Source organism: Zootoca vivipara, chromosome 4 (genome assembly GCF_963506605.1).
Source record: "Zootoca vivipara chromosome 4, rZooViv1.1, whole genome shotgun sequence".
NCBI lineage: Eukaryota > Metazoa > Chordata > Lepidosauria > Squamata > Lacertidae > Zootoca > Zootoca vivipara.
The window spans coordinates 66,961,024-66,974,688 of record NC_083279.1 but is presented as its reverse complement, the minus strand read 5'-3'; the positions used below and the strand labels follow the sequence as shown (position 1 = coordinate 66,974,688).

General features: G+C 42.6%; 1 protein-coding gene across 17 annotated transcripts in view; it reads left to right on the top strand.

The window, feature by feature from the left end:
• Positions 1 to 13,665, top strand: part of BBX (BBX high mobility group box domain containing) — a 133,267-nt gene that overhangs the window by 105,737 nt on the left and 13,865 nt on the right. For all 17 annotated transcript variants that reach the window (XM_035116507.2, XM_060273698.1, XM_060273693.1 and 14 more), the window contains 3 exons: positions 1,386 to 1,466; positions 9,546 to 10,464; positions 11,135 to 11,273. In XM_035116507.2, coding sequence (XP_034972398.1) covers positions 1,386 to 1,466; positions 9,546 to 10,464; positions 11,135 to 11,273 — 1,139 coding nt within the window. The remainder of the gene's footprint in view (positions 1 to 1,385; positions 1,467 to 9,545; positions 10,465 to 11,134; positions 11,274 to 13,665) is intronic.

Below are 13,665 nucleotides of genomic sequence, written 5' to 3'. Positions count from 1 at the left end.
TAAAGAGCCAACTATCTGTTTGGTTATAAACATGGGTTTGGGAGCCTTGGAAGCTGAGAAGTGAATGAGGGGTGTTTAGCATTTTCCCACCTGCTACTTTCCCCAACACCTAGGCCAACTTTTTCTAGCCTGGTCTACAACTCCCTCCAGGGCTTTCTTGGGTGGGAGTTGTTGCCCAACAGAGCACCAGACTGGTGAAGGTTGAACTAAACTATTCAGAGGTATGTTTGCTATTTCAACTAGGCAAAATTGATGCAGCAGAAAAACAGGAAGCGAAGGAAAAACTATGCCGCCTTGACCATCGTTATCCCTTTTAAATTACTACACATACAAACTTTGTACTGGAGAAGCAGTGATCAGGGTTCTTGGACTGATGCTTACTGCCAAATTAATGCTCAAATTTTGTTTACTCTTGGTCTGCCTTCAGGCATTATATGTAGGAGGAATGTGAGACTTCTATGTTTTATAAACCTTCATAAATTATTCTCTGATTTCCTGTAGAACAAAAACTCTTTGGAGTGGTTGCATATATTGTAGCATACAGAATTGTGTTTACGCAAATGTGAGTACAGGTAGCTAGGAACCTTGACCAAATCATTTCAGAGACGCATATATTTGTATGGTACATGTGCTGCATTTGTATAACTTAATATCCAGATACGATGCTTGTATTCTCGTGACATATCCAGAGTGACGGAACATGCATGGAGGGGACAATCTACATGCACTCAGTTGAATGTTTGCATGGCATTCACATGTTTAGATAGGTGGCAGTGCCTGCTCTCATGATCCTATTTGTGTTCATTTGGACTAGATAAGTTGCAAAAGCATGACTCCCAAGTAACCAATGTGTTGTACAAGGGTATCTATTCTTGCACAGCAAAACAGTTATTATTTTTTGCCAAGATACCTAGCTTCTTGTTACAAAATCACACTTGTAAATTAGCTCATTTCGCCTTTCAAATAAAATGGGAGGATCCAAACTACCACACAAAGGTAAAGAATGTGGGCCTGATTTACAGTAGTGTAGACTGATAGAGCTCTGGTGAGTTGAACTTAGACGTCAATGAAGATATATATCTGTTTACACTAAAGGAAACACTTGTCCTGTAATTTTACAGTCTCCTTAGTGATGGCCTAATCCATTAATGTTTACCCCAGGAACTGAATGCTATACTTGAAAGCATTACTTGGGTACTTTCTAGTATTAACATGATATTTCTTTATTTAATTATTCTCTGTTTGGATCCCCAGCTCTTCCAAGTGTGATTGTGGAATTTGAAATTTCCTTTGACATTTTGCATTGCGCTTGGAGGCACAACTTTTATCAGTGACATTGTGATATTATCTTCCCCCACCCCTTGCTTTCTTTGTTTCTACTTTAGATTTCATCAAGTACATCCCATTCAGGTCCTCCTGAATTAACAAAGCAGTGTGGGACATCGGCATTGTTTCAGTTGGCAGAGGTAGTATTAAAATCCTGTGGCTTAATTACTACTGAATGATGCTGGTTGCCAAGGTCTGGGAAGCGGAGCAGTAGTACAGTCATAATTAGCATTGTTGTTTATAGAACCGTAAATTACCACGTTGGTTCCAAGGAACAAGATTTACCTTGTCTAACCATTAGGCACACAGTCTCCGTAGAGCCAAGGCGGCAAGTTAAGAACTGCTAGCTTCAAGGTGCGGTAGTGCACTGGGTAGTAGGCAACAGCTAATATGTGAAGTACTCCGCTTAATTCTTTTGTTCTTGGTTTTATTTTTTTTTTATAAAAAATTTTTTATTTTTTTTAATTAAACACAAATAAAAACAAAATACACACAAACAAGAATTTCATAATCACAATTTCGTCTCTAATCATTATATTTGACTTCCTCAATTCCTCCTTACTGCGCATCATCCTATATTAATCTTTTAGCAATTTCTACTTCATATTCCTCATTAACTTTTGATTCCATATATTTATACCATAATCATCCTTAACCATGATAGATATTACGTTTTTCCTTCAACACCAATCTATTTTGATAAGCTACAGCTCCCTGTTTCTATCAAAACCCTTTCTTATTATTCTATGTCTATTTTATTCTTTTTCAAATAGTCTTTAAAACATTTCCAATCTTCTTCCACCATTTTTTCTCGCTGGTCTCGAAGTCTCCCGGTCAGGTCAGCTAATTCCATGTATTCCATCATCTTCATCTGCCATTCTTCCACCGTCGGTATTTCTTTCAGCTTCCAATATTTCGCTATCAAAATTCTTGCTGCTGTTGTGGCATATAAGAAAAATGTGGTATCTTTTTTCGGTATTTCACTCCCAACTAGTCCCAATAAAAAGGCTTCTGGTTTTTTTATAAAAGTGTTCTTCAACACTTTTTTCAGTTCATTATAAATTTTCTCCCAGAAGTCCTTTATCCTGGGGCAAGTCCACCACATATGATAAAAAGTTCCTTCCACTGCATTACATTTCCAACACTTATTGTCATATGTATGATACATTTTGGCTAATTTTACTGGGGTTAAATACCATCTATACATCATTTTCATAACATTTTCTTTCAATACATTACATGCAGTAAATTTAATAGATTTTTTCCACAATCTTTCCCAGTCCTCCATCATTATATTATGTCCAACATCTTTGGCCCATTCAATCATTGTTGATTTCGTTAACTCATCTTTTGTTTGCCACTCCAGCAGCAAATTATACATCTTTGAAAGATTTTTTGTACTCGAATTCAATAGCAGCGTTTCCAATTTGGATTCTTCCAATTGAAAACCTATTTTTTTATCATTTTTAAAAGCCTCATTTATCTGATGATACTGAAGCCAATCAGTAAGTATTTCCTTCATTTGATCATATGTTTTCATTTTACATTGATCTCCTTCTTGTATCAAAATGTCTTTATATTTTGGCCATTTGGTTTCCATATTTCGCCTTTTAAATGCTTTGGCCTCTAACGGTGAAACCCACCTGGGTGTTTTGTTTTCTAACAGATCTTTATATCTAATCCATACATTAAACAATGATTTCCTAATTATATGATTTTTAAAACCTTTGTGTAATTTTAACTTATCATACCAAATATATGCATGCCAACCAAAAGCATTGTCAAATCCTTCCAAGTCTAATATATCTGTATTGTTCAGCAAAAACCATTCTTTCATCCAACACAAAGCTGCAGCTTCAAAATACAGTTTCAAGTCTGGCAGGGAGAATCCCCCTCTCTCTTTCTTGTCTGTTAAAATCTTATATTTTATTCTGGGTTTTTTCCCCTGCCAGATGAATCTAGATAAAACCTTTTGCCACTCTTTGAAACACTTTATGTTATCAATTATCGGTAGTGCTTGGAATAAAAATAACATTCTTGGCAATACATTCATCTTAATAACTGATATTCTGCCCATCAATGACAACTTCAACTTATTCCATATATCCAAATCTCTCTTAATTTCATTCCACATTTTTTCATAATTGTCTTTGTACAAACCTAAATTTTTTGCAGTCATATTAACACCCAGGTACTTCACCTTCTTTACAAAACTCAAACCTGTGATTTCCTGTATCCTATTTCTCTCTTCCAATGTGAGGTTTTTTTCTAGAACCTTCGTTTTAGATTTATTTAACTTAAACCCTGCAACCTGCCCGAACTCCTGTATTAAATCCAGCGCCTTAATTGCACTGGAGTCCGGATCCTCTAATGTCAAAACCAAATCATCTGCAAAGGCTTTCAACTTATATTGTTTTGTCCCTACCATAATCCCTTTAACCTCTTCTTCCTTCCTGATCGTTGTCAGCAAGACTTCCAGAACAGTAATAAATAACAGGGGGGAAAGAGGACACCCTTGCCTGGTTCCTTTTTCTATTCTTATATCCTCCGATATCACATTGTTAACTATAATTTTAGCTTTTTGTTCCGAATAAATTGCTTTCAACCCATTCAAAAAGTTTTGCCCAATTCCCATTCTTTCCATATTTGCTTTCATAAATCCCCACGATATATTGTCAAAAGCTTTCTCTGCATCAATAAATATCAGGATCGCCTTTGTATTCTTCTTGGCCTCTAAAAATTCCAACACATCAACAATGTTCCTAATATTATCCTTCATATGCCTAGTGGGTAGAAAGCCTGTTTGGTCCTGGTGTATGAAATCATTCAACACCTTCTTCAATCTTGAAGCCATAATACTTGCAAAAATTTTGTAATCCACATTCAGCAATGAAATCGGGCGATAATTCTTAACTAGAGTTCTATCAGCATCTGGTTTGGGTATCACGGTGATAAACGCCTCTCTCCAGGACTCTGGTGCTCTGTCTCCCCCTAATATCTTGTTGCAAACTTCCATCAAAGGTTGAATCAGCCAGTCTTTTAATACCTTATAGTATTTTGCAGTCAAACCATCCGGGCCTGGAGCCTTGCCGACTTGCAGTTGGTTAATTGCTGTCTCCACTTCATTTCTTGTGATCTGCTGATTAAGTAGGGTTTTCTTATGCATCGGAATTTTTTGCAGTCCATGTTCCATCAAATATTGTTCCATTTTCACTGGATCTTCTTTATCTTGCTTATACAACTTTTTATAATATTTTTGGAAACATTTTCTAATTTCAGCTGGGTTATCAAAGATCTTTTCCTCTTGAATTATTTTGGATATCGTATTTTGCTTTTGACGCTTTTTCAATTGCCATGCCAATAGCTTGCCACATTTATTTGCAGATTCAAAGGATCTCTGCTTCATCATCTTGACTTTCCACTCTATTTCCTGATTGATTAATTTGGAATATTGTATTTGTAAAGCCTTTATTTCCTTTTGTACCTGAAGATCTTTGGGATTTTTCCTTAATTTTTTCTCTTCTTGCTTCATTCTACTTAGAATCTTCTCTTTCTTTTCCTCCTGTGTTTTCTTCCTTATTGAATTCTGTTGAATCAGGAATCCTCTCATCACTGCTTTGCTAGCATCCCATACAACCCTGCTTTCTGTCTGGTTATTCATATTAATTTCAAAATAGTCTTTTAGGGTTTTCTGGGCCTTTTCCAAAATTTGTTCATTCCTTAGCAGTGAATCATTCATTCTCCATCTAAATGCTCCTGGTATCATTAACCTTAGTTCCAATAAAACTGCATTATGATCAGAGCAAGTCCTTGGTTGGATTTCTGCTTTGACTATTTTCGGAGCCAAATCCTTTGTAGTCCAGATATAGTCAAGCCTCGAGCTTGATTGATGTACTTCTGAGAAAAATGTGAATTCTTTATCTAGTGGATTCTTTAACCTCCAGGTATCCACCATGTCCAAATTTTCCACCATTTCGAAAAAAGTTTTTGGCAGCCTTCCTTCATTCGAAACTCTTTGTCTTTGGGTTCGGTCCATCATTGTAGACGATACTGCATTTAAATCTCCCAGCAAAATAATTTTATAGTCCATGTAATCCAGCAATAAGTCGTGTATCTTCTTATAGAACTCCGATTTAGCATCATTTGGTGCATAAATTCCGACGACTAGAAACTTTTCCGCATAAGCCTTCACTTCTACCGCTAGGTATCTTCCCTCCTCATCTTTAAATATCAATTTCGCATCAAATTTTTCTTTAACATACAATACAACACCACGTTTTTTAACCTTTGCCGATGATATAAACTCCTGTCCCAATTTTTTATTTTGCAATATTTTCCTGTGAATTCTTGTAACATGCGTTTCTTGAAGACATATTATATCCAAATTCATCTTTTGTATAACGTGGAATACTTGATTCCTTTTGCATTTTGAATTCAAACCGTGAGTGTTCCATGAAAGTATTCTCAGTGCCATGTTGATTTTTAGATTGTAGGATCAGCTCCTGCGCCTGCTCCTAAAAATTTCGAATCAAAGAAGGGAGGTGACAACGGTTGGGGTGCAGTACCTGTGTCTGTTTCCAGTTCAAAATCCTTCGCGTTCCTTTCTAAAAAGCTTATTTTGTCTTCCACTGATTTGATCCAGTATTTCTTCTGTTGATATTTAAAGAACACACCCTGCGGATATTCCCACCTAAAATTGATTCCTTTCCTCCTCAGAAGAGTTGTCAAATCTGCGTATTTTTCTCTCAAATTTAAAAAGAATTTCGGGGTATCTTTAAACAGAATGACTTGTTTACCTTTCACCTTCCAGTTCTTCTGGTAATGTAGACTCAAAATTTTATCTCGTTGTTCTTTGGTCTGGAATTCAATCATACAATCATTTATAAATTTAGGATCTTTCTTCTTTGATTTTGCGCCAAATCTGTAAGCCTTCACAATTATTGTATCCAATTCTTCCTTTGTCAAATCCCAAGTTGTCGTGAATTCTTTAATCAAAGTCGCCTTTAAATCTTCTTTCTCAATCTCTGGGAATCCGCGAATCCTTAAATTCATCTGACGTTCCCTTAGTTGCAAGAAGGCAATTTGAACCTGAGTCTGATAATGTTGGCTTTCCAAGTCCTGCACTCTGATGTTCTCCAAGTGTGTTACTCTGGTTTCTATTCCTGTCACCTCAGCCTTTACCTGTTGAATATCTTGATTTAATGAGCCTATTTCCTTCTTTATATCTTTAAACTCTTCTGTATGTTTGTCTTGTGTCTCTTTTAATTTATCCTGCCCCTCCTTAAGAGTGTTAAGCATTTTAAGAACCTCATCCTCAAAAGTTGGTGAGACTGACAACTTTCTTCTTGGCTTTGCGCCACTTGCGCCACTTGCACCACTCGCACCCTCCCCTGCCATAACAAGGAGGGGTGTACCAGTTATTGTCAAACAGTTACTGTCAAACCGGTAAGTCAGTAAGTTCTTTTCCTCTCTACTGAGAAGCCTTATCTCAGTCCAGGCAACTCAGCTTTCAGCAAAGGAATGTCAAGGTCACTTTTTTCTCAGCACCCTTCCAGCAGCAGCAGCTGTGAGAGCTGTTCAGAAAGCACTAGAAAAAAAAAAACAAAGTGCAGGCAAACAACCAGCAGGAGAAGGAGGGGGGGGGAGAAGTCCTCTTTTACTGTATAAGTCCACAGAACCGCAACAAAGGATCCATAAACAGTTATGTTGTAATCCTCACATAAGGAGCCCAAGCCGTTACAGTGCAACCATCCATCCAAATAGGAAACAAAGTATTTATAACGTTAGTTAGTCTCTGTCAAGCCTCTCAAGTTACATTCGCTGGCTCTCCCGGTTTCTCCGTCCCAGCAAGCAAAACGGCTGTCGTTTTTTCACCACCTTTTCCACAGGGCAATCAATTAAAGCTCAGTCTCTCTTGCCCTTGCCCAGAACCAAAATAATATCGTGGCCAGGGTCTTGATTTTTGACAGTTCCCTCTGCTTATTGCAGCTGTAGCGCTAGTTGATTGCTTTCATTTTAGCGCAGCAGGGAAGGAGCGACCTCCATTTTAACTCCTTCCCGCGATCCAATTTTCATCCAAATTGTCTTAATTACGAAGCTTTGTACTCACGGGATCCAAATTGGCCAAATAGATGTTTACTGAAGAACCTGATCGCTCGATATGCCTGCAGACTCGCGGCTTCACGCGCTGAAGGGAGCGGAGTCCTTTCGAGGCGCCCTAGTCTTCAACCCCGCTCGCTCTCGGCGACCCTTATTAGGGTCTACCGGGGAGTAGGGGAAACGTCCAGGCACCCGCCGAATCCAGGCCTCAGAACGCGCTATCTGAGGAGTAAACGAAAGCCCGCAGCGCCGTTGCGGAGCCTTCAAAGCCTTCAACGCGCCGGAGATTCCCGCAGCCGAGAATCTCCCGTCTGCTCAGCTCGGCGATTCAAGCGGAAGTCCTTTTGTTCTTGGTTTTAAAGAATGTTTCATATCTTCCGTGGAAAAGTTCACAAAATGAAAATTGCATTGTGAGAGAGTTGTGCTACTTCTCCCAGTGATGCAACATGCATTGTCCAGTACAGGAGCCCATGACTCTCATGCAACCACAATCTGCATGTATCAAGTTAGTAGTTGCTATAAAAGCCAGTTCCCACCATTCCATCATTCCCTAGATAGACCAAGAAAGAGAACTAAAGGATTTGGGGTATTTTGAAGAACAGGCTTTATTTTCAATGAGTGGGATCATTGTACCCTGATTAGGTCCATGCAATGTAAAATCCTCTCTACTGCTCATGTTCTATCTAGCCATATTCCAATCACAGATTTTGCTTCTATTTAAATAATGATAAATGAATACATACAGGGGTGACTATTTTGTCTTCTTTGGTTAGACAAGGCAAATCTAAATTACACTTGGGTTTTATATTGAACTGATACCAGCTGGAAGCAAAGACACTCTTTGTAAAATCCTCTTACGTGTACAGTCTTTTTTCACTTGATCACGATTACATAGCACGACTGCTTTCAAATTCAGAGGATGACGCCATCAGGTTAAAAACAAACCAACGACAGCGCCACTTTTCTCAAGTATTTCTTTTAACATCTTTTAAGAAGATATTTGCCACAGTTCAATATGAACATAAGGGTGCTCCAGCCCACTACAGTCGATGGGTTAAGCTCATATAACTTTGTACAGGAACACCTTGTTTTAATGTGCTTTGCTTTATTGTGCTTCACAGATATATCTCCTTACGAGAATGCAGGTATAACTGCAGGCAGTCCTGCCCCCACCACCACCACCACCACTGCCCCTCTTCTGGCCAGGGGAGTGGAACTGGCTAGAGCCAGTTTTTCCCCTGCAGCCAGGGCTGGCTGGCTTAATAGACAATAGTATAGTTTAGCATTACTTTTATACGCCACTAGGAAAACAAAACATTTAGTCCCTGACTCATTCAGCCCTCTCAGGCTCTATTTATGAGGATCCAAGGTCAAGGACTCCCCAGGTCCCTCTAGTAAGAGGAATTTCCTCTTAGCCTCTTCTGTTTCTGAGTTGGAGGATGGGAAACAGTCCAGAGAAGAGCCTCCCGTCCCCACATAAAACACATAAGAAGCCTCCTCATTCCCTTCATTCCAGGGGATGTCCCTCCACCTGCAGGTCCACAAGCAAATTTCAGGATTCCTGGGTCTCATCCTGACCCCAAGGGCACCACTAATCAGGCAGAGGCTTCAACTAATGTTGGGCCAAAAGGTGCCAGTTCAAGGAGGCCCAGGTATGATGCCAGGGGCCTGCTGGTGGGAGGCAGTCTGCATCTGTTCACAGAGGGGTGTAAATGCTAATTATAGGACCCACAAATGCTGGACAATGTTTATTTATTTAATAAGTTTATACATTTTCTTCCAAAGAGCTTATGGTGGTACTTCCCTCCCCATTTTATCTTTACAACAATCCTGTGAAGTAGGTTAGGCTGAGAGACAGTGACTGGTCCAAGGTCACCCATTGAGTTTTATGGCTGAGTGGGGATTCAAACCCTGGTCTTCCATAGAGCTCAGTAATCATGAGGGTTATCACATTGTGCTATTAGGATGTGCTCCCCATTGTCTGGCAATCCTGCTGCAAGTATATAGGCTGTGTAATGTTGAACTGCCAAGAACAAGGGTGTTTTTTCTAGAACAATTCACAAAGCTCTTACCCAGCATTGCACTAGAAACGTGAAATTAATGTTTTACCCTGGTTTTAGATGTGCCTTGCCTCAGAGGAAGTAAAAGTGAGGGAACCCGGGAAGGGAAAGCTAGAAGCATCCAGAATTATCAAAGCCTTGGAAGCACCAGAGGAGGTCAGTGTTGAAGAGCCAGAGAGGGTGAAAGTAAAAATCGAAAAATCTCATAAGGTGAGGGGCCAAGAGCATGAGAAGACAAAGATTGAAACGTCTGAGGAGGTGACAAGATGCAGCCACATTGCAGATCCTTCTTTGGACAGCATGACATTAGTTGGACCTGACAGCACAACTGCAAAGGATTCTGTATGCCATTCCCAAGAACTGACAGTGGCTGACATCAGCACCTTAGGATTAAGCAAGCCGGAAAAGCTAAAGAAGAAAAAGAAGAAGAAAAATAAGCCGGACCAGCAAGCACTTGAAAAATGTACCCCTAAGAAGGCTTGCAAAAAGAGGCAGTCTTCTGAGTCAGACATTGAAAGCGTCATTTATACTATTGAAGCGGTTGCAAAAGGGGACTGGGGGGCAGAGAGACTCACAGAAGTGCCCCGTAAGAAAGCCCGCCCTTCCTCAACGGCGAAGGGGAACATCTTGGACACAAAGTTACCAAAGAAAAAAGTGAAGTCGAAAGAGAAAAGAGCTCTAAAGGAAAAATGTGTAGAGACCACCAAAGAATCAAAGCCTCCTGATTTTTTTGACATTGCCGACAACAAGGAACTGCCATGTGAGGTACCTGAAATCATCAAATCGGAACCGCTCACCCCAACGGAAGAGATGATGCCACAAAGCTTACCAGAGCAGGTCAAAACCGAGGACAGTGACTGTAACAAAAAGACAGAGACATGTGGCTCGAGGAAATCTGAGAGAGCTTGTAAGGGTGCTCTGTACAAAACTCTGGTGTCAGAAGGGATGCTGACATCCCTGCGTGCCAACGTTGACAGAGGTACGTGGCTTTTAACCTGTCTATGTTTGGCATGTCTGTGTTAGCATCTTGATCTGCAGTTTCTTCCAACAGCACGAGAAAGAACAGTGGCAAAAGCCTAGAGCGAGGTAGGGAGCCTCAGGCCCAGAGGCCAAATGCAGCCCTGCTGCCTAGCTCTCAGGCCACACCCCCTCAGTAGCCATGCTCCAAACCATCCCCGAGTGCCTTTTCATGGCTGAAACTGTGATAATGCCTCTTGCTTGCCTGGATGGGGGGGGGGGGGTGTTTGTGTATGGTGGCTGTGAAAACCCGATATTTACATAGCTGGAATGTAGCCTACTGTACAAAATAAGAGTCACGTCCATCGCCTTGGGCGCTTTTGTTGAAAATAGGAATTGATTTTAAAATCATTTTTAAAAGTGATGGATTAATTTGGTTGCTTAAATCTGATGTTTTTCCTTGACAAGGTAAAGGTACTTTGTGATTCAGGATAATTAATTTAATCACACCACTTTCACAAAAATATGAGGAGCTACTTGGGAGTTGCAACATTCAATGATAATTTTAAGTTGCAGGAGTTTTGCAGGTCCCAGTGTAGGTGCCAATCTGCCTGCCTGTCTGCCCCACTTTCTTCTGTCTTTGTGTCCCTTGATTCCATAGCAGGCTCTATGTTTCTTAATGTCTTTCCTAGGGAAACGAAGCTCAGGAAAAGGTGGCAGCTCTGATCATGAAGGATGCTGGAATGAAGAAAACTGGGCATTTTCCCCTGGTGGGGCAAGTGGGAACAAAAAGCTTAAAAAACCTAAGCCAAAGGAAGAAATAGTTTTGGGGTAAGTTCTGTAATGTGTAAGTGTGCCGTTTTGAGTATGCAAACTTTTTCAAGCTGGTTTTTAAGCATGTAGGAAATTGCCTCATTTTCATAGGTTGACTGTGCTTTATGTCACTTTAGTAAAAGATAGTCTTCTAACAAAAGGAATGCAACATTAAATCACCTATTCAAAGTTATTTTCCACTTTCCCTTATGGTTTTTGTTCACTATCAGTCTTGTGCTGGTATTTAGCCTTAGACAGAGTTTGCTACCTATTTGGGGCTGCATTCCCTAGCAGTTGAAAGCCACAGTCCCAGCACATGAGGCATCCCCTACCAACCTCATTCCGTCAACAGGCTGTGTCCCATGTGTCTCAATTAGAAGGCTTGAACTCTCCAAAGTTGAATCACCTATTCAAACCCATTTTTATTTCCATGTTAGCCTTAAGCCATACTAGAAATGCAACACATAGATGATTGATACATGTAAAATGATTAACAGTACAGTGGAACCTCGGTTTACGAACACAATTGGTTCCAGAAGTCTGTTCATAAACCGAAGTGTTCGTAAACCGAAGTGAACTTTCCCATTGAAAGTAATGGGAAGTTGATTAATCCGTTCTAGACGAGGAAAAACACCCCCTAGAACGGATTAACCGCTTTGCTCCGATGCCTTCGCGGAGGCTGGGGAGCGTTTCCGCGACTGGGCTGCAGCCGCGAAAGCGGTCCCCGGCCTCCGCAAAGATATCGGAGCAAAGCCCCAGCCTCCGGAAGGCATCGGAGCCGGGACTTCGCTCCGATGCCTTTGCGGAGGCGGTCCCCGGCCTCCGCAAAGGCATCTGAGCGAAGTCCCGGCTCCGATGCCTTCCGGAGGCCGGGGAGCGTTTCCGCGACTGGGCTGTGCAGCCGCGAAAGCAGTCCCCGGCTACCGGAAGCCGGGGACCGCTTTCGCGGCTGCACAGCCCAGTCGCGGAAACGCTCCCCGGCCTCTGGAAGGCATCGGAGCGAAGTCCCGGCGCGAAGTCCCGAAGGCTGGGGAGCGTCGCGAAAGTGCTCCCCGGCCTCCGCAAAGACATCGGAGCGAAGTCGCTCCGATGCCTTTGCGGAGGCTGGGGAGCGTTTCCGCGACTGGGCTGTGCAGCCGCGAAAGCAGTCCCCGGCTTCCGGTTGCCGGGGACCGCTTTCGCGGCTGCACAGCCCAGTCGCGGAAACGCTCCCCGGCCTCCGGAAGGCATCAGAGCCGGGACTTCGCTCCGATGTCTTTGCGGAGGCCGGGGAGAGTCGCGAAAGTGTTCCCCGGCCTCCGCAAAGGCATCGTAGCGAAGCCGCTCCGATGCCTTCCGGAGGCCGGGGAGCGTTTCCGCAACTGGGCTGTGCAGCCGCGAAAGCGGTCCCCGGCTTCCGGTAGCCGGGGACTGCTTTCGCGGCTGCACAGCCCAGTCGCGGAAACGCTCCCCGGCCTCCGGAAGGCATCGGAGCCGGGACTTCGCTCCGATGCCTTTGCGGAGGCTTGGGAGCCACGAAAGCAGTCCCCAGCCTCTGCAAAGGCATCGGAGCGAAGTCCCGGCTCCGATGCCTTCCGGAGGCTGGGGCTTTGCTCTGATGCCTTTGCGGAGGCCGGGGACCGCTTTCGCGGCTCCCCAGCCTCCGCAAAGGCATCAGAGCGAAGCCCAGCCTCCCCGAAGGTATCCGGCGCTCCGATGCCTTTGGGGAGGTTTGGCCTTCGCTCCGATGCCTTCGGGGAGGCCGGGCCTTCGCTGCGGGCCTCCAGGAGGCATCGGAGCGAAGGCCCGGCCTCCCCGAAGGCATCGGACACTCAGTAGACCTCCGGCACCTCGGTTTACTAACTTCCGGGTTAGGATAGTTCGTAAACCGAAAGTTCGTAAACCGAGGTGTTCGTAAACCGAGGTACCACTGTATCTGCATCTTGCAGATGTGTACAGTAGACTAGAAGTAGGTCAACCAAAATTGTCACTACAGCAATCGTGACAGCAGTTCACAAATGGGGGGACTCAACAAAAGCACCAAGAGTGAACAAGCTCTCGTTCTTTGTTGACATCTGTTTTTAAAGAGTCAATCCTTTGTAGGAGTGATGAACTCCAAATCCTGATACTCCAAAATTGGATCTGATTTCATTCGTTCTGTGTAAGGATGCAGATACCCTGCTCAAAAAACAAAACAAAAAAACACCCCACCATTGGAAGGCTACATGTACACAGCTGCATACCGTGGATAAACATTTACCTAGTAAAGCACACACACTTGGGTGGGTGAGGAATCCCTACAGAATTAGAGTGTGTGTGGGGGGTGTTATCAGGTTGCTGGTATAGTCTTTACTCCTGCATGCTGGTATAGCCAAATACATGTTTTCACCCACAAATTGTAGCTGTTGCACTGGAGCCAATTCACCATTTC